The sequence below is a fragment of the Trachurus trachurus genome, assembly GCF_905171665.1.
Source record: "Trachurus trachurus genome assembly, chromosome: 12".
NCBI lineage: Eukaryota > Metazoa > Chordata > Actinopteri > Carangiformes > Carangidae > Trachurus > Trachurus trachurus.
Window position 1 is genome coordinate 6,242,950 of NC_139908.1, and position 21,652 is coordinate 6,264,601.

General features: G+C 42.3%; 1 protein-coding gene across 3 annotated transcripts in view; it reads left to right on the forward strand.

Annotated features, from left to right (window-relative positions):
- Positions 1-21,652, forward strand: part of fnbp1b (formin binding protein 1b) — a gene marked incomplete at its 3' end in the record, with an annotated part of 56,698 nt that overhangs the window by 22,058 nt on the left and 12,988 nt on the right. For 2 of the 3 annotated variants that reach the window (XM_083984216.1, XM_083984217.1), the window contains exons 7-9: positions 6,622-6,750; positions 8,075-8,221; positions 11,421-11,612. In XM_083984216.1, the coding sequence (XP_083840342.1) occupies positions 6,622-6,750; positions 8,075-8,221; positions 11,421-11,612 (468 nt within the window). Of the gene's footprint in view, positions 1-6,621; positions 6,751-8,074; positions 8,222-11,420; positions 11,613-13,442; positions 13,632-21,652 lie in introns of all 3 variants that reach the window. The other variant, XM_083984215.1, reaches the window with a different exon arrangement.

The following is a 21,652-nucleotide window of genomic DNA, read 5'->3' on the forward strand; positions in this document are numbered from 1 at the left end:
CTTCCTGTTGTCACAACCAATCAAACGAGCCCATCATCTCAGGCCTTTAACCCACACAGCACAGCTCCCACGGCCGCAAGGCATCATGGGAGTCAGCAGCAGCAGCAGCAGCAGCAGCAGCAGCAGCAGCAGCGCGTGCTCCTGCTGCCTCATCAGCTGCTCAGAGCTCAGAGCTCCCGATGTCAAGTCGAGTCGAGTCGAGTCGAGTCAACACAGTTCAGACCCGATTATTATGCAAATCTAAGGCGCGAATAAAAAGAGCCTTTCTGCAGCGCTGGACAAACAGCCAAAAGAGCTACAATAGGCTTTTAGGCCGAACACTGAACTCAACTGGAAAGACCCCGGCACAGCAGCTCCAAAAAGTCTTGAAACAAGAGTTGTGTTGTTTCTTGATGACAGTTATTCCATTTATGGAAGAATGAAAGACTCATACACAGACACAGAGTTGCTGTAAAAGGAAGAGAAACCCTTCTGTACTTGCTCTCTCTTTTTTATAACAATAATAATAATAATAATGATACGAATAATAATAGAAACTCTTTTTAAATGTCAGATGTGTCACTCAGCTATAAAAGATCATACCACTGTGCATTGATCACACATCTGCTTATCATTTTCTATTGATGGGTCAGTCCCTGTTTCTTGGTGCTTTTTGCGTTTTGCTCGGATATTGAAAGAACAAATAGTACCAACGTAAACTTACCACACACACACACATACTCTCCTGTTCATCATGTCTGTGTGTTGTTTCTTTTTGCCTGTTCGTCTCGCCCCCTTCGTTGTAGAGATGTGGAAACAAATACGCTGGTCAAATGGGAAATTTCAGTTCTTTATTGTGAATAATCAGGGGTTTCCATATCTCTATAATGAAAGTGGTGAAGTTGCTACAACCCATAGCGAGAGAACATTATGGATGAAAAATGATTGAACTACTTATCCTCAAAGTTTAGATTCTGTGGCAGCATCGTGTCGAAAGCTAAATATCATAAGATGCATACTGTAACACTGATCCCAGAATAAGCAGAGAAATTATAGATGTGATATATTAGCTTCTCCTCCTCTGTGAGGGTGTTTTTGACCGGCCACTGCTCTCCTCCCTTCCACCTACTCACATTTCCATTGTACAGAACCGAAGGACTAATAATAGAGAAGACCGATTGTGTGAAAAGGTTTTTTTTTTAAAAGAAAGAAATTCTGCTCTTATTTATCTGTGTTATGTTTTTCTAACAGGTGCTTTCCTTCCTTTGTTGTATCTGTCGTATCCGTTCCTTTAAAGGGATAGTTCAACATTTTGTTTAATGAATCCCTATAGTCATAGCAGTAGGTTCGTTACCTTTAATTGTCGGTGCAAGCTATTTTTAGAGCGGCGGAGCAGAGCCGCGAGCTGCTCAGAGCTATGCTACGGAGGCTAATGGGATTTTTTTTTCGTTTCCTTCATCAAACTCATCAAATACACAATCCAACAACTCCAAAACGCTCTGGTGGACAAGTTGTGACCTGCACATTCACCACGCTATGAGATAATAACAGAACGTTACCAGACAGAGTTGTTTTAGAGGTAAATACAGAGACTGTTTGCCGAAAAACTGCTCCTGACGGGAACGCGCATCAGCGGTTTTGCATGAATTTGCTTCTAAAACGACTCTGTCTCATATCGTTCCGTTATTATCTCATAGCGTGGTGAATGTGCAGGTCACAACTTGTCCACGACAGCGTTTTGGAGTTGTTGGATTGTGTATTTGTTGAGTTTGATAATGGAAACCAAGAAATCCACGAAATCCCATTAGCCTCTGTAGTATAGCTCTGAGCAGCTTGCGGCTCTGCTCCGCCGTTCTAAAAACAGCTTGCACTGACAATTAAAGGTAACGAACCTACTGCTAAAACTATAGGGATTATGGCAAATGGGCCAATTTGCCACAATGTTGAACTATCCCTTTAAATCAAGTCTTAGTCCGTAGAAAAAGTGGGTGAATGTGCAGATGTGTGCTTGTTCCTGAAGGTCCTTTTAGCTCAATACCACTTAGATGATAACACAGTGTAGATAATAGCTTGTTGCTGTTGTACATCATGTTTATATTGAATCATCATCTGCTCAGTTTGTTTGGAGCTGATAAACAGATGTGGCCACAGAAAACAACAGATCATGTGTGTTGTTGTGTGAGTCAAACTCCTCTAATTATACGAAAGGCCTCCGAGTATTTATCACCGGATGGGGATGAAATGTCACAACCTCAACCTAGATTGTTTTTTTGTTTTTTTAAGTCTCTGGGTGGAAGTAGGTCTGGAAGAGATGGAGCAGATGTGTGGTCGGAGGAGAAAACAAGAGAGGAAACTTGTGTTTATACTTTCTTTTTTTGTGTGGGGGCACAGTTGTGTTGTGTCTTGTTTACATGGAGTTCCCGCAGCTGAAGGAAACCTAAAGGGATAGTTCAACATTTTGGCAAATTTGCCTAATACCATACTCCCTATAGCCATAGCAGTAGGTTCAGTACCTTTAAAGGGATAGTTCAACATTTTGGCAAACTGGCCCATTGCCATAATCCCTATAGTTTAGTATAGTATAGTTACCTTTAATTGTCAGTGCAAGCTATTTTTAGAACGGCGGAGCAGAGTGGTGAGCTGCTCAGAGCTACGCTACGGAGGCTAATGGGATTTTTTGGTTTCCCTCATCAAACTCATCAAATACACAATCCAACAACTCCAAAACGCTCTGGTGGACAAGTTGTGACCTGCACATTCACCACGCTATGAGATAATAACACAACGTTACCAGACAGAGTTGTTTTAGAGGGAAATTCATGCAAAACCGCTGATGCGCAGTCCTGTCGGGGGCTGATTTTCGGCAAGCAGTCTCTGTATTTACCTCTAAAACAACTCTGTCTGGTAACGTTCTGTTATTATCTCATAGCGTGGTGAATGTGCAGGTCACAACTTGTCCACCAGAGCATTTTGGAGTTGTTGGATTGTGTATTTGATGAGTTTGATTAGGGAAACCAAGAAATCCCATGAGCCTCCGTAGCGTAGCTCTGAGCAGCTCGCGGCTCTGCTCCGCCGTTCCAAAAACAACATGCACCGATAATTAAAGGTAATGAACCTACTGCTATGACTATAGGGATTATGGCAATGGGCCAATTTGCCAAAATGTTGAACTATCCCTTTAAGCAGAATATATAGAAGTTAGTTACATCATTCATTCAGCTCCCTCGACAAAGTTACCTGTCAGTAACAATAAAGGGGTTTAAAGTGTGAATCTGTGCGGTTGGTTTATTCTGACAGGCAGCAGCAGCTTCAGTCCTGTTTGCTGAGCCGAGGTCGAGCTTGTGGTTTCTCTCCGCAGCTGGAGCAGAAAACCTCTAACTGTTCCCTCTCCGCTCCCTCTGGCAAACAAAATCCCTCAATTTGGGGTTTTGGATTCACAGCCCAGATTATCCACAGAGCTCGTTTACAGTCGTGTGACAGACAGTCGGACCCCTGGCCCCAACACACACACTTAAAGACACACACACACACAGAGAGAGTCACACAGATCTGTAGTTGTATGATGGTTGCCTTAACTTAAAGCACCAGACAGCGGTTTACAATACTGGTATTTTAGTGGTTATTGTGTATGTGTAAAAGTGTGTAAGTGTGTAAGTGTGTGTGTGTGTGTGTGTAGGGTTGATACCAACTTCCCCTTTCTGACTGACGACAGGCCTGGTGGTCCAGGAAGTGTATCTATGGCGACTTCTTGTTTAGCTGGAAACGGCTAACAATCCCTCTTTTTTTTTTTGCTTTGTTTTTGTTTTGTGAATGTGTGTGTATGTGTGTGTGTGTGTGTGTGTGTGTGTGTGTGTGTGTGTGTGTGTGCGTGCGTGTGTGTTTGTATATTTATTTAATGCCATGCCTTGAAGCGAAGTTCCCACAAGGTAGGTTCCAGCGAGACAAGACAAGAGTCTGTTACGTTACGTACTATATCTGTGGGAACACACACACCCTGTCTCGACTTGTGTGTCAGTACAAACACACACACAGACACACACACATGTAGAGTCTGACACGCACACACAAACACACACAAACGCACACACACACACCCTGTCCTGTCTGCCCGTGATCAGTGGCTTGCCTCGCCGTCTCCTGCTCGGCACCGTGTCACCCTGAGGTTTTTCTGTGTGTGATGATGTAACGACAGTGAAATGAGAGAAATGCTGAACGTGTTGTTGCATCAATGAGGCGTCGTCATTCCGACCCCCATTCACTTACACCGCTCTTTTTCATTCTAATAACAGGGTATCCGCGGGGTCTTGAAAAGTATTAAAAGGTGATAAATACATTTTGGGAAAATTAAGACCCTTAAAAAGTATTAAAAAGTCTTTTCACGACTTTATAAAGTCTTACATTTTGAGGCTATTTTTTTCTGAATTAGCTTCTGAAAGAGTTTGAGTCCTAAAAAACATTGTGAAAGTGTGTGAATTTATTCATTTTATCAAAAAACAAAGATGAACCAGTACATAAAAAAGAAAAGAAGATTGTTGTTTTTGTTTTTTGAGAGTGGAGCAATGTTTTATTTTTATTTTTTGATAAACTTTGCCTTTGATTTATTATCCCAGCCTATTTTGAATTCTGTTGTATCATAATGGTCTATAGTCTTTATCACAAACTAAAACTGTTCAGTTAAAAGTGTCACTGATGTAAATGGTTACAGCTTGAAGTGGTGGTGAGGTACTGTATTAAAAATATTGAGAAGGTCTTGAAAAAGTCTTAAAAAGGTATTCAAATTAACTTCAAGATTCCTGTATATACCCTGAATAATGGTAGTAATAATAGTAATAATAATACTAATCCAAATTTAGATATGTATTCATACACATACAGAGACACACACATGTATACGCGCATGCACATGTGCAGAAATGTGAGTAACAGTGAAACCGGTAATTTCCAGAATATGACAACAGGAAGTGATGTGGCTGCAGAGTCAAACCCGGCGCCTCGTTTCAAGTTTTTTTTTCTTCTCTCTCTCTCTCTCTCTCTTCGTTGTCGCCAGGTTACCATGGCGACTTCTCAAAACTTTTTTCTGATCACTTTGCATGTACGCACGCCGACACTGTCACACGTCGTCTCCACGCCGACACTCGCAGGCCTGCACATGGGTTTTTTTTTTTTTTTTTTTTTTTTTAAACAGCTGGACTTTTTCACATGTGCTTTTTTAAATCTTGAGTCTGGATTCGCTTCTTTCTTTTTTTTATATTGACTATCGTTTTTCCACTGAAAGTATCATCTGCCTTCATCCCTCATGTGCTGCCTGGACATAATGTACCTTTTGTCTGTTCCTCCTCTTCTTCCTCTTCGTCTTCTATTATGTCATCTATTACTTACCCATATGTGTGCGAGTGTGTGAGTGTGAGAGACCTGACTGAGTCTTGCCTCAGATGCAGATCAACTTCCCTCAGGACTGGGAATCTAGATCAGGCTTAGGGTTTATACATTTCCGCACAGTTTCAAAAGAAAAAAGAAAAAAAAAGGCTGCAGTTGTTTTTGCTTCGTCTGTTATTCAAGCAAACCAAACGCTGATTGCGATCGCAGGTTCACGAGGTGACTCTTTGTCATCGTGACCCGGCGACCGATGAAATGAAATCACTATTTATGTGCAGACAGGCCACACAGATCTGATGGAAAAAAGAGGAAACAGATACGAGCACTTACTGTAGCTACACACACATACACACACACCACACATGCTGTCTAGCTGAGATAATCTCATCTCCATCTGCTTGCCGTGGGTCTGTAATAGGCTGCTCCCGCTGCGTCTCTGCCTGCCCGAGACCCAACTGGCTTAAAATAATCGACATCATCCACAGCAGAAAGAGGCGAGAGAGAGAGACGGGGGCGGGCGGTCATCAAAACCTCCAAATCCCTGCGTTGTGTTGCGTTGTGTTCTGCTCTGTTCTGCTCTGCAGCCGGTGCAGGCTGCTGTGTGTGTCTGTTGTTGTCTCCCTCCTTTATATGTCTGTTCTGGCCTACATTGAGTCTAATGCCAGAGGCTGCTGCTGCTGCTGCTGCTGCTGCCTGACTTGGATTTGCACCTGTGACCCTGTTTATGTGTGTAGATGAGATGAGCATGCATGAACACTCGTATGCACAAATGTGTCAGCTCGTATAGTTTTAAAAAACCCTACACTTTACAATAAGGGTCCCTTAGTTAATGTTAGTTAGTACATTATTAAGCATTAAAATATAAACTAATGTGTTAATTAATGCCGAGTAATGCATACATAATGATAACTTGACTTTTAAATTTATTAACTAACTTTGAGTAGTAAACATTAATTAACTGCTTACTAATGGGCTACATTAATGAATGTGTTTCCTAATTATTAATATATCTGTTAACAGTTAATTAATGCTTAATAATGTACTAACTAATGTTAATTAAGGGACCCTTATTGTAAAGTGTTACCAAAACATTTTTCATGCCCTGGCTCTGTGTGTGTGCCTGCGTATGTGTGTGTGTGTGTGTGTGTGTGTGTGTGTGTGTCCCATATCTGTGATCAGGGAACACAGGGATCGGAGCGTTGAAGGGGGAGCGTGTTGTTGTCGCTGACGTGCAATGTTTCTGTGTGTGTTTTTGTTTTTCTTCAGGCACGACAGCAAGCTCAGATGAGACACCAGATGGCTGCCGACAGTAAGGGCGATTACTCCTCCTACCTGCAGAAGTTCAACCAGGAGCAGAACGACCATTACTACACAATTATCCCCAACATATTCCAGGTAAGCAACACAACAAAACATAAGCACCACAATATGCACATTGTTACATAAATAAAAACCTACTTCTACATATTTATGGGTTATCAGCGTTTTCCCACACATCAGATTATGAGGTCGACTCCACCCGAGTGTTTTTTTGTTTTTGTGCAAATGTAGCTGAAAGTGCAGACTGATTGAAAAGTTGGCCACAAAGGTGCATTCATGTGCGATCATTAGTTCGCTTGTGAATACAGTGCTATTCTCCGGCCACCCCCCCCCCCCCCCCCACACACACACACACACCACCACCACCCATACACTCACTCCCCTCTGGGTCAGCAACTAAAAATAAATCCTCCACATGTGGGAAACACTGATGGTAACGATGTTGCCATTATTATTATAAAGAGTGGTGTTTGTTGTTGTGTGCACTGCTTTTTGACAGATCTGTCTGAGACGAGGTGAAAGTTTTTCCACACATTCACCATTAACTTATGAAGTGAAGAGTCAAATATTAAAGGATACAGTAGTTCAACATTTTGGCAAATTTGTCCATTGCCATAATCCCTATAGTCATAGCAGTAGGTTTGTTACCTTTAATTGTCTGTGCAAGCTATTTTTAGAACGGCGGAGCAGAGCCGCGAGCTGCTCAGAGCTACGCTACGGAGGCTCATGGGATTTCTTGGTTTCCCTCATCAAACTCATCAAATACACAATCCAACAACTCAAAAACGCTCTGGTGGACAAGTTGTGACCTGCACATTCACCACGCTATGAGATAATAACACAACGTTACCAGACAGAGTTGTTTTAGAGGTAAATTCCTGCAAAACTGCTGATGCGTGTTGCCTTCAGGGACAGTTTTTCAGCAAGCAGTCTCTGAATTTACCTCTAAAACGACTCTGTCTATAATGTTCTGTTATTATCTCATAACGTGGTGTGATTGTGTATTTGATGAGTTTGATGAGGGAAACCAAGAAATCCCATGAGCCTCCGTAGCATAGCTCTGAGCAGCTCACGGCTCTGCTCCGCCGATCTAAAAATAGCTTGCACCGACAATTAAAGGCAACGAACCTACTGCTATGACTATAGGGATTATGGCAATGGACCAAATTTGCCAAAATTTTGAACTATCCCTTTAAAAAGAAGGGAGAAAAAAAAGATGGAAAGTGCATTAGAGACGTTCCAGATGTTAAATCTTTGATGCTCGATATCAAAAGGCGCCTCTTTCTGCTTCCTCCAGTTTTATTCCAAGTTTAGTTCTTTCATTTTCAAAGCTGCAGTAGATCATCACTTCATTCTGCAACATCACACGTGACTCTTTGTGTTTTTTTTTTTAACGTAGAAACTTCAAGACATGGAGGAGAAGCGCATCGAGAGGATAGGAGTGTGCATGAAGACGTTTGCGGACGTGGACCGCCAGGTGCTGCCCATCGTGGGGAAGTGTTTAGACGGCATGACGAAAGGCGCCGAGTCCATCGAGCCCAAGACCGTGAGTAAACACACACACATATGCACATACACACACACACACACATAGAGCGCCATGTGGGACATATTACTCACTCAGCCAAGCTGTCAGTCACACACACTCACACACACACACCCCTGATTTAGTGTGCTGGTGGGCTGCTGGACCCACCTGTGTTGTAGCAGAGAGAAAAGTTGAATAAAAAGATTCAGTTTTATGTGTTGACCTCCTTTTATAGTGAGGAAATCAATGTGCCACTCACACACACACGCTGTATATTCCCCCATGAACTCCTCTCAGGATTTTGTGATGCTATAAATACACACAGTCCCCCCCCCCTCCTCCCTCCCTTCCTCGTACAGGGGCCCTCTGATGATTTTACCGAGGAGGTGCGGTGGTTAACTGGCTTTGTTTACTACTCAGCCTGTGAAAACAGTTGGGATAAAGTCTCCTGTGGTTTTGAAGGGGAGATTTCCAAAGACTTAAAAAAAACAAAAAATAACGATGATGTAATCGTAGTTATCTCAGCCCTCAGAGAAATTACCTGAAGGTGTGAGGTTTAAAACACACACACACTCAATCAGGAGCTGCAGCAATGTGATGAAAGACACCACTGAAGATTAGAAAATGAAAATGTCATTTTGACCGTCATTGTTTTGTTTTTTTTTAACCTATAGGGATGTCACAATTAATCATGGTAGCCTATTACTCCCTTCGAGTAAATTGGCTCTGCATTAGCTACTGTGTGTGAGCAGCCAGTTAGCTTAGCATAATAAAGACACAGAGGAGCAGCCGACTGTGAATCTTACTTGTCAGCAGATTTAAGGCGAATTTATTCACTCACCATATGTTGTTGTTTGCATTCAAAGAGCTTTAAAGGTGCAAGTTGGAAGATTTACTACTGTTAGCATCAGCAAGGTTAGCTCTTTTTATGCTAAGTTATGCTAATTGGCCACAGACTGTAGCCTTGTATTATATTTATAGATATGGGAGTGGCTAATACAGTGTTTTTCAATGATACCTGCAGCACATTAGGAGGAGGTCAATCACTGTGTTTCCTTTAGTTTTGGACCAGAGCCTTTTCTGTTTTGATTTTAAAAACTCCTCTGAAGAAGCCATAATAGTTTCTCCTGCGGTTTATTGTCATTATTTAATTTCTTGGCTGCCTGAAATGAAAAGAACGAAAGGATTCTCCGGCGTTCAACAGAAAATGAGCAGTGTGATATATTGAGATGTCACATGTTGGCCGCCTGCCGTATGACACAAAAAAAAGAAGGAAAAAAAAGAGTATCCTCAGGGATCGCGTACTGTGTGTGTGTGTGTGTGTGTGTGTTTGTGTGTGTGTGTGTGTGTGTGTGTGTGTGCATGGCCCAGCTCCAGGGAGATGACTCCAGCCTGTGACTGTCTGCTGCAGTAAACAACAGCGGGGGAATAACACATCACATGCTCCTTTGCCTCGCTGCCTCCTCTTCTCCTTCTTCTCTTCTCATCATGTATATACATTGCACAAGAGCAGATCTTTGACCCCCCCCCCCCCAGCTCCTCAACTCCCCCTCTTATCATTGCAGATAGGGCGATGCACACTGCTACTTGATTAATGCGTCTCTTCCTGTGTCTGACCGCGTCCCCCCGACCACTCTGTGTGCTGGTCGTCATAACTCCTGCCTGACAGATTTAGGTCTTTTCCTCTTTTTTTCTTTTTTCTTTATCTTCTCTGGCCGACGGACTGAATCACGACGGTCCCAGAAGTCCTCTTTCCTTTCCTTTCCTTTCCTTTCATGACACACTCACTCTTATCAGACAGGACTCTGCTCTACTATACTCTAAACAGCACCGGTCGGCCCAGGCCTCCATTATGCTGCTGCATCTTATCTGCAGAGCTGCTGATTAGCCGGACAATGCAAACAAACAGAAACCTCAATGTTTTTTTTAAATGGCTGTAAAGTTTAAAAACATACCATGAATAAGTCTGTCACTCAGTTATAAAAACCCATTTATGGCCTTAATCCGACTGTAACTGGACAACTGAAGTGCATGTTGTAAACGCGTTAGTCTGACTAATACTGGACTTCTCCAAATCCAACTAAGACACCCAGATGATGAGATTGGAAAACAATTTTCTTCAGCATGTATTCGCCTTAAAGGTCCGGTGTGTAAAATGGGGAAAAAACCGTGATATCCAGCGTTCAGATTCTAGATTGCAGCCGACGCTTGCACTCACCCCTCCCGTCGGCAAAGTGACGGTGGACAAAAAAACTTGTTTACCACGACTGGGAGTATTTCAGGAGCATGGAGCGATGAGGTGAAGATCTAAACCATTACAGATATGTCTGCTGTTTCCTACTCCTTCATCTTGAATGCAAAACTCTTGAAACGCGCTCTCTGGTTGGCTGGATTTTCCATTCTGGCTGCCGTACAAACATGGCGGTGCAAGATGGCGACACTCTCTAAAGCAAGACCCTTGCTGTATGTATTTATATAAAAGAAGAATTATAAGTCTACAAAAACCAAACAAATTTTATTTTATAGCAATTATGATTGTACACTTATACGAATATATTCATGGGTAGTATATTCAGATTTTGCCAATAAACCTTGACAATTATTACACACTGGACCTTTAATCGGACTGAAACTGGACAATTCATGTGCGCATGCTTCACAACAGTAAAGATGACACAAAGTATGGCACAGAAACCGACCGAACACGGCAAAGAAAATACAATTTTAAAAAGATTGAGTGCATTTCACCAGTTTCAGTTTATAGTTTATTTGAAAAGGGACAATGCACATTAATAAACATTGTAGAAAAAACACATGTAAATGCACCCGAATTAGCTTAAAAAGTTAGTTTTCGACTGTCCCTCTGCCAGATTGTACAAGGCAACCTTTAAAAGAACAACAATGGAATAAAATATTGTACCACATAGGGTAGAACCAGAGAGAAGATTTCCTTCTTTTTTTTTCAGAGGTCTGTATTAACCCACTGAAACAACACATATCGCCTCCTATGTTGAGGAGGCAGACACTGTCATTCAATCATTCATATCTTTATTGCAGACTCATGGTCCATTAGAAGGGAAGTACAATACAAAACAAAAAGACACAGATTACTAAAATAATACCATACAAAGTACAAATAATTTTATGTTATTCGATTTTCCCTGTTGCATGTAAACGTCCCGACTGACTGATGTGATTCCCCCCCCCGCGTCTATAGGACTCGAAGCAGGTGGTGGAGTCGTACAAGTCCGGGTTCGAGCCCCCGGGCGACGTGGAGTTCGAGGACTACGGCCAGCCCATGAAGAGGACGGCGTCGGAAACCAGCCTGTCCAACACCCGGGAGGGCAAAGAGAAGCCCGCCGGCAAGACCAAGGGCAAACTGTGGCCTTTCATTAAGAACAAGAACAAGGTAACACATGAACACACGCAGCAGCAGCACCTGAACGCACCACGGGGCCTCACTTTGGTTGTAAAGGGGGATTTTTGATTTTTTGGTTCTGCACATGTGGAGGTCACATTTTTATTCTTATTCTTATTACTATAGGTTGTTACTTTGTTTTTCCGTTGGTTATTATGTCTCTATGGCTACAGCGTTACATCTCTATATGTGTTCAATGTTACATTGCTCTAGCGGTGGCTATGTATTTATTTAATTTTAGTTTCATTTTTGCGTAGATTTCTTTCGTTAAGCTGAAGAACTCTGTTGCCAGTTGGTGTTGCCATTTTTGTTGTTATTATTATTTGCCACCCGTTATTTCTACCTATACCTACCTCCTCCCCCCTCCGCCCCCCCGGCAATCACCCTCACCGATTTTTTATTTTATTTTATTTTTTTGGGGAGCCGTCCTCCTCCTCCTCCTCCTCTTCTGTAATATAACGCACACTAATGCATTTCTGCCTTCAACCTGTGGATGGACTCATCTGGCAGATATTAACGATGATCTGAAGTTAACCATCTCCCTTCAACGTTTTTGTTTTTTGTTTTTTGTTTTGTTTCCTCCATTGACTGGTGATCGGCTTCGAGTAGCCTCCTTCAGTTTCCTGCTTCTGAAAAAACAAACACAAACTGACCTCTGACCGTCTTATGGGCTGGTGGCACTGTTGGTATTGAATTAGATCAGAGCATGAGTGAGTAACTGGCTCTGTTTGTGTGTGTGTGTGTGTGTGTGTGTTTGTGTATCTGTGAGTGTGTGTGTAAGAAGAAGAAGAAGAAGAAGGTTGGAAACAAGTGTGTGCAATGCTCCCCAGCTGTGTGTGTGTGCAGAAAATGGTGTTTTAAAACTCCCAATCATCATAACATAACATAACATGCACTTGGGAGCAGCCACACACTATACATTCACACACATACACTTCCTGCATGCAAATACTATAACAGAAAACGCACACAAATGCAAACCTTATACTGACATTTCAGTATAAAAGCTTTTAAGGAAACCGGGGTCTTTTTTTCTCAGGCTCTTATTTTGAAAACAAGGTTTTTTTTTCCTGACTGACTCACTGGCTCATGCATGGCGCAGTGTGTGTGCAGCATCTCAGATCTCTGGTCTCTGGTCTCTGGTCTCTGGTCTCTGCTTCATCTCCTGTAACTCCTCTGCAACCGGTCGATGAGTTGTGCAGTCAGATGTTCGATAAGCAATTGAACGATGATGATGATGATGATGACCTCAAATCCAGCTGCTGGTTTCCATGTGGGGGGGTTAGGAGGGGGGATGTGGTGGTGGTGGTGGATTGCGATGAGGTCGGAGGGAAATATAAAAAAGACAAAGTTTAAAAAGTGAAGCCTGCATGCGCTTTGACTGATACTCTTTGCTGTTTTGCTTCGTTGCAGCCGCTTGCTTTAACACATTTATTCGCTTCCTACTCACTCTGGTTTGTTGTTTTTTGATTTTTTCTTCTTTATTTAACCGTTTTTTTACTTTTTGTTTTAATGTTTATGTTACGTTTTGTGTTGTTTTTAACTCTTATTTTAACTTATTTTCTCTCCACGACGACGTAACGACTGATTCACTAGGTTTTGTCTCTTACGTTCCTGTTTGTTGGGTTTTTTTTTATGTTGTGTGTTAATTTCTTTAATATTTGTAGGAGGCTTATTTATTTCGTTTTGTGTTCCCTCCTCCTTTTCCTCTTTTTCGTTGGATTCTCGACCCCCTCTTCCTCTTCTTCTCCTTCTTCCTCTCTCTACCTCCTCCTCCTCCTCCTCCTCCTCCTCCGTCACGGCTCCCTCTCTTACTGGTAGCTTATGTCCCTGTTAACATCCCCCCACCAGCCCCCACCTGCCCCCCCAGCCTCATCCCCGCCCTCACCCTCTGCTGTTCCCAACGACCCCCAGTCTCCCAAGCAGCACAAGGAGCCCCTCTCCCACCGCCTCAACGACTTCATGGCCTCCAAACCCAAAATGCACTGCCTCCGGAGCCTGAGGCGAGGGGTAAGTGTGTGTGTGTGTGTGTCCAGCAAGCTTTTTTGTGCACGTGTGTGTGTGTGTGTGTAATGTGTATATATATGTGAGTGTGGTGTGTGTTTGTACTTCTTGTATTTGAGCTCTGTACCTGCTGCGCTGTATGGGTGAAGAGACACAACACCTGTAACTACCTGTAACATCCTGCATCTCTACGGAGACAGCACTGCAAAAACTCAAAATCTTTCCAAGAATATTTGTCTTATTTCTTGTCCAAATGCCTCGTTTCTAGTCAAAACTGATCTCTTTTCATTTAAAATGAGACTCGTCACCAAAAAAATAACTTGTTTTTAGATAATTTTCACTTGTTTCAAACAAATTTTTACCTAAAATAAGTAGAAAAATCTGCCAGTGAAAGCAAGGTTTTTTGTGTGCTTGTAATAAGAAAGAAAAACTTGCCCCACTATCAGATTTTTCTACTTATTTCAAGTGAAAGAAGTTAAAAAGTGTCTAAAAACAAGCTGCTTCTTATGTGAAGAGTATTATTTTAAGTATAATGAGATTGTTTTGACTAGAAATAAGACAAATATTCTTGGTAAGATTTTGAGTTTTTGCAGTGAGCAAAGGCATTTTCACACTTCCTGCCTTCAAAATTGATTAATTTAAATAGATGTAATCAATAAAATTGGTCCAACCAATCAGAGACAGAAAAGGCCTCCGTGCTCCACCCATACATCGCTCGGGCCCTTTTTTACGCTTCTCTAGCATGCTTTTTTACGTAGCGCATAACTCTGAATCCGTGGTTCTTGTTTGACTGACACCAGCAGCAGTCTCTCCATCTCGTCCCCTCATCCTTCATATTAACTGTGCTTTCATCCACCTCCCCTCCCTCCCCTCCCACCTCCCACCTCCCCTCCTGAAATAAACTAGCAAGACGCCTGAGCAGTCTTGGCAGTAGCATGGAGACTGCAGCAGTAGCTCCCTGCGCACTTCTCTGCAGTCTGTGCTGGAGGCAGATTGTTTTTGTTTTGGGTTTTTTCTTTTTTCTTTTTTTTGCACGTCACACAAGGAAAAGAAGAAGTTAATGGGATAGTTCAACATTTTGGCAAATTGGCCCATTGCCATAATCCCTATAGTCATAGCACTAGGTTCGTTACCTTTAATTGTCGGTGCAAGAACGGCGGAGCAGAGCCGTGAGCTGCTCAGAGCTACGCTACGGAGGCTCATGAGATTTCTTGGTTTCCCTCATTAAACTCATCAAATACACAATCCAACAACTCCAAAACGCTCTGGTGGACAAGTTGTGACCTGCACATTCACCACGCTATGAGATAATAACAGAACGTTACCAGACAGAGTTGTTTTAGAGGTAAATTCATGCAAAACCCCTGATGCGCGTTGCCTTCAGGGACAGTTTTTCATCAAGCAGTCTCTGCATTTACTTCTAAAACAACTCTGTCTGGTAACGTTCTGTTATTATCTCATAGCGTGGTGAATGTGCAGGTCACAACTTGTCCACCAGAGCGTTGTGGAGTTGTTGGATTGTGTATTTGATGAGTTTGATGAGGGAAACCAAGAAATCCCATTAGCCTCCGTAGCGTAGCTCTGAGCAGCTTGCGGCTCTGCTCCACCGCTCTGAAAACAGCTTGCACCGACAATTAAAGATAGCGAACTTACTGCTATGACCAATTTGCCAAAATGTTGAACTATCTTTTTAAATATGATGCAATGGAGTTCAGGTTGTGTGGATTTTGCAGCAGGAGGGTCATTTTTTTTGGAAAGCTTCCTGTGTGGGTGGCTTTATCAGCACCAGCTCAGGGTCCTGGTGAGGGGGGACGAGGGGGGAAAATGGTGTCATCGCCGCCGCGCCTTTCCCGTTATCCAGCTCTCCCTGACCTCAGGAACAGGCGTCAGCTCACGTGTTCCTTCCGGTCCACCTCCCCCCTCCCCTCCTCCCTCTTGCATATGAAGCTTTTTGTTTACTCTCATATTTTTAAAAAGGGGGTCACAGTCAGCAGTCGCTCCAAATCGGTCGTCTAACATGACGTATGAAAAGGCCGCAGAACAATATGCGGCGCTGCGGTGCATGCGTGTGTGTGTGTGTGAGCGTAATGGAGGAAATGATCGAAGGTCAGCAGCAGCAGCAGAGAAAAAGAGGGAAGCGTGTATTTTTTTTTTCTTTCTCTAGCGTCAGACTGATCTAGCAGGAAGTGCCCGTTTTCTCAAAGCGGAAGTGCTGCAACAACTCTCGAGCAGAGCGATAAAAAAAAAACAAAAAAAAACGTTCAAAGTAAAAAATCAGACTCATTGTGTTCAAGCAGACGTAGATTGAAAGGATTTTGACGTTTGACCTTACTGCAACAATTCACAGCAACAGTAAAAGGTTAAGTGATTTATTTCTGAAGCCATGGGAGGTTAAAGCTCTTCAGAGTTTATTTATTTGTAGCTCTCCTCTCCATACCTCCTTCTGCATGTCTCATGGCAGTTATTTCTGTTTTCCATGTATATAGATGTTGTTTGATTTAGATGACATGTATGCTGCAGTATACGTAGAGCTGCTTCTTGTTTTTTGTTTTTATTTGTGGGGGGGAGATAAGCATCATATATAATGTTAAATATACTGTAGGTAAACACAAGACAACAGAAGGTGAAAGACATGAGGTCCAGCGGCCTCACTGGCACAGACCGTCTGGACCGAAGCCTGTGTGAACAAACTGTTGTAGGGGACGAACAGGCCGGCGCCCATCTGGTCACAGCGAGCTAAACTAGCGCTAACGCTTCTGTCACCGGCGCTATAGTATCTTATATTTAGCTGACTGTGCACAGGGTGTCGGCACAAGCTTTGGATGGTTTCGTGTCAGGTCAGGTTACTTCATTAATACCTGTACAGTAGGTAGATTTGTTTTGCAGTAGGAGGACATGACATTTAACAAAAAGACAGAACAAAGGGACACTTTAAATAACACAAAATATCAATGTAATATAACATGTTAGGAGCATGACACAGGGACCAATGAATAAGTTAAAAAATAAAATAAATTAAGATACATAAACAATGAGCTAGACCTCAGTTAAAAGAAGTAAAAAGTAAAGGGCACTACAACTTATTTGAAAGAGAAACAACAGCAGGAACGAAACTGTTCCTGTAGCGTGTGGTCTTAGACTGCGGGACTCTTCGTTTTTAAAAGTTATAGATAGATAGATAGATAGATAGATAGATAGATAGATAGATAGATAGATAGATAGATAGATAGATAGATAGATAGATAGATAGATACTTTATTAATCCGGAAGGAAATTCATATGTCAGCTGCTCCATACATTCTAATAGAACTACTAAAAAGAAGAGAGAGGAAAAAAACAAACAAAACACATATAAAACACAAGTAAAAGAAGAAGGCAAGAAAAATACTTAAAATATAAAATATATAAAAGAGTTGTTATCACAGACTAATTAATCAAAGCAGGGTTGTTGTGACAGTGGATTGTGCACACAGGAAGCTGCTCAGTCGCTCTTCCTGTCACTCAGCAGCGACAAACACTGTCACTGCTGCTCGCTGTTGTAGTGAGGAAGCTCATTGACTCAGAAAAAAAAGACTTCAATGAAAGAATTTAGTTTAGTTTATTTGTTTCATTCATTGAAAAAATGAAAATAAAAACAGTTTAATAAAAAATGGAGTTATTATCTCATAGCGTGGTGAATTTGCAGGTCACAACTTGTCCACCAGAGCGTTTTGGAGTTGTTGGATTGTGTATTTGATGAGTTTGATGAGGGAAACCAAGAAATCCCATGAGCCTCCGTAGCGTAGCTCTGAGCAGCTCACGGCTCTGCTCCGCCGTTCTAAAAATAGCTTGCACCAACGATTAAATAACGAACCTACTGCTATGACTATAGGGATTATGGCAATGGGCCAATTTGATGTTGAAAATGTTGAACTATTCCTTTAAACATTTGGTATAGACGACAATTAATGACTTAAATATTTCCAACATTTCAATAATTGGACCTATATTAATAGACCCTTAAAATATTTTGTGTAACTCTGGAGCCCTGAGGGGTTTTAAAAAGTCAGCGAGCTCTGCAGGAACGCTGTTTTAAACATTTCAGAAAGCAGAAAACACCAGATCTAAAAAAAACAAAAAAAACAAAACAAAACCAACAAACTGCAGGTTAATAAAGCAAATGGAAAGGCCTCCCCCTCCCACCTCCTGCAAGGAGAACATGGTGACACATTAGGGATTAGAGGAGTCCTGCCAGGGGGGGTTGTGGGGGTGTCGTGTCTCTCTCTGCACAGTGGAGGGATGTCTACCTCTGCAGGAGAGAGGCCTTTGTGTGTTGCATATTAGCTGTGTAATCCATCCACAGTCAGTCCACCACCACCACCGTGTATGTGTGTATGTGTGTGTGTGCTGCTGCTGCTTGGGAGGGAAGAAAAAAAAGAAAAAGAGAGAGAAAGGAAGTGTATTGTGTGTTTTTTTGTTGCTACGGCTGCTAAGACGTACAGTATAAGAGCTTGAAGTCGTCCCTGCTGTTGTGTTGAGCTCTCATTGACAAAGCTGTGTTTTCTTCGACGACGAACAACGCCGCCGCCGCAGCAGCAACAGCAGCAGCAACACTCGGCCCCGCGCGCGCTCATTTGTCACAAAGAGCTCATGAAGAGGACGCTGGGCCGACCCACATATGCTTTCGAAGCCAGGCAATATGTTGTAAGTGTGTGTGTGTGTGAGATGGGCAACTGTGAATAGCATCGTTGTGTGTGTGTGTGTGCAGGTGCAGATGCAGGTGCGTGGTTGGAAAGTATGAATGAAGTATCGTATGTGTGTGATTAGTAAAAGCCACGTGCAGCACAGACAGGAGTACGGTGGCCCAGAGAGGTCAACACATGCATTACTGCAACTCAAAAAACACACATAGGCAAATAAAATAAGACAACTCTGTCTTGTGTTGAATTTGCATCACGCTTTCTGTGTCCATGTGTGTGTTTTGTAGGGGTGGGAATCTTTTACTATCTCACGATTAGATTAGATTCTGATTTTTTGGGGCTACGATTCGATTCAAAATCGATTTTCGATTCAAAACGAATTGATTCCTAATGATTTCTGCTTCAGTCTGTCGGTGTGCAAAGGATCCTCATGATCTACTCCAGTCTGCTTTGCAAGACAGAATGACTAAAGTGTCTTTTTCACAGTTTTAAACATTTATCCATGCTTAGATGGAATTGTTGAAACTGTTGCATAAAAGAAATATCACATATTGCTTAAGTAACACAATTAAAAGTGCCTCTTTATTTAAAGTTAAACATGCTGCCTTTTCAATTCTAAGGAAATGGAGGCCGACAGCCAGCAGATTTGTTTCATTTTGGGACATTTTATATCGATTCTGAATCGTATTAAATGAGAATTGCGATTCTTATGTGAATCGATTTTTTTGGCACACCCCTAGAATTTGCGTCACGCTTTCTGTGTCTGTGTACGTTTTGCATGCGTTTTTACTAAGTTGCAGCTCTCTGGGCCACCGTACCGTGACCTCATTAATAATAATAATAATACTTCGTTCTCTATGAGGAGAGGAGATCACAGTTGGTCACAGTTAACGAGCGGAAATGAGCTCTGACAAAGGAGGCGAGTGTCTGCGCCTGGCTCCTTATTGATCACATGGGCCGCTGCCGCCGACCCGGGGACACGCGGAGGAGACGAATGATCAGAGGAGACGATGATGACTTCATCCCACATCACATGTATCTCTGCTTGAGGGGGGAAGCTGCTCGTTGTCCCGTGTCCTGCAGCTGTTTCATCCACAAGGGGTCAATTCACAAAGTGTCACAAGCACCTGTGGATGTAGGGATGTATTTATATTTATATGCATGGGTGTGTGGATGCTACTTGTCCCATCCAACTGATTAAAGCTCAACAACATGAGGCGAGGTGTTGGTCACACTTTGGATCTGGGAATTCACCCAGAATTCACCCCTGCAGAGCTTTTCTTTGTGCCATATCACAGCAGCTGCAATGTTATACCTGTGTGCTACTGCAAGTATCATGATGTTGTTGTTATATATATATATATACTTGGCTGTGTATCTGTGTGTGTGTCTGTGTCTGTGTGGCGGTGAGAGGGAAGAGCTCAGGTAGATCTTAAAAGAGCGAAGAGCTGAGAGTGTAAAAGAAAAATAATAATAAACACACTGCAGGTTTCAAGCGATTGCATGATTTGATCACATGTGCACTCGGAGGAGGAGGAGGAGGAGGAGGAGGAGGAGGAGGAGGAGGAGGGACAGCCAATCAGAGACAAGGACTTACCTAGGGTCTGCTTCAGTGGCATGCTTCTGCAAAAAAAAAAAAAAAACTGATACGTGGATAAAAATAAGGATGTAAAATGGAAACAGAGCAGCTCACCTGAGGTTAATGCAGGTGCATGCATCCAATCAGATGGTAGAAATCTCCCACAGTCTTTATTGATATTATATTAAAAAATAGTGTGCATATGTGATAAAAGGTTTATCACATATGCACTCAGAGGAGAGGGGAGGAGGAACAGCCAATCAGAGACAAGGACTTACCGAGGGTCTGCTTCAGTTGCATGCCTCTGCAGAAATAACTGATAAGAGATGAAATAACTGTAAAATGGAAAGAAAGTGACTCAAGTTGCTTCATATAAACAGGATTCAGCAGCACATTATCACCCGAGTTGCATGGAAATACAAAATAAAAGTGTCTGACTACCAATCAGACGTTAGACATCTTCCACATTCTTTATTGATATTAAAAAAATGGATGTTTACAAGTAAAGATTTGCTTTTTTTCCGCTGTTTTTTTGACTTGCGATATAAGGTTTATCACATGTGTGTTCAGAAGAGAGTCCTGGTCAGACAAGGACTTAGCTAGAGTCTGCTTCAGTGGCATGCTTCTGCAAAAATAACTGATACATGGATGAGATAATCACTGTAAAATAGAAACAGAGCGACTCGAGTTGCTTCATATAAACAGGATTTAGCAGCAGCACATTATCATCTGAGGTTAATGTCGGTGTATGCATCCAATCAGAAGTTAGAAATCTCCCACAGTCTTTATTGATATTATAAAAATAGTATGTTAACATGTAAAGATTTGCGTTTTTCCCCTCTTTCTTTTATTACTTGCAATCGTATGTGTGCTCAGAGGAGGGGGGAGGAGGAACAGCCAATCAGAGACAAGGACTGCTTCAGTGGCATGCTTCTGCATAAAAAAAAACCTTATACATGGATACAAATAAGAATGAAATCACTGTAAAATGGAAACAGAGCAACTCCAGTGCTTCATATAAACAGGATTCAGCAGCACATTATCACCTGAGGTGCATGGAAATACAAAATAAAAGTGTCTGACGTCCAATCAGATGTTAGACATCTTCCACATTCTTCATTGCTATTATAAAAACGGATGTTCACAAATTAAGATTTGCTTTTTCTTTTCTTTTTTTTCAGTTTTTTTTGACTTGTTGTGTTAAAAGGTTAAAAGGTCATACTCCTCTCACACCCAGGCTGATTAGAAAACAGTGCAAGGACCAGACTAGATGCATGTTTTATAAGCGGTGCAGAGTGATGATGTAGTGGTGGTGGTGGTGGTCAGGTGCAGGTGAGGCGGGGGTGAGGTTGGCCGCTCCAGGTGGCCGACGACTCCTTCTCCTTCATTATGGGGTTAAAGTGGAGTGGAGCAGCAGCCCTGTGAGCCTCTAACAGGATTACTGTACCTGGTCATCTGCTGCAGCTACACCAGCCAACGGTCGCTAACACGCTCACTCACTCGCTCTCTGCTCTCCTTCTTCTTTTGTCTTTTAAAAAACATAACCACCACTTCCCCCCTCCCTGCCCCCCACCCTCCTCCCCTTCCTCCCCCCTTTAAACGCTCACTCAGCAAAATGATCCCAAATAAACACTTTATTTTATTTTGTTATATTTCCGTTTTTATCCTCTTTTTATCGCTCTCTCTTTTGTTTTCTACTCTCACTCAGCTGCTTTTGTTTTGTTGTTGAAGTTTGGGTTGATTTTAGTTTTTTCTGTTTTTTTTATTGG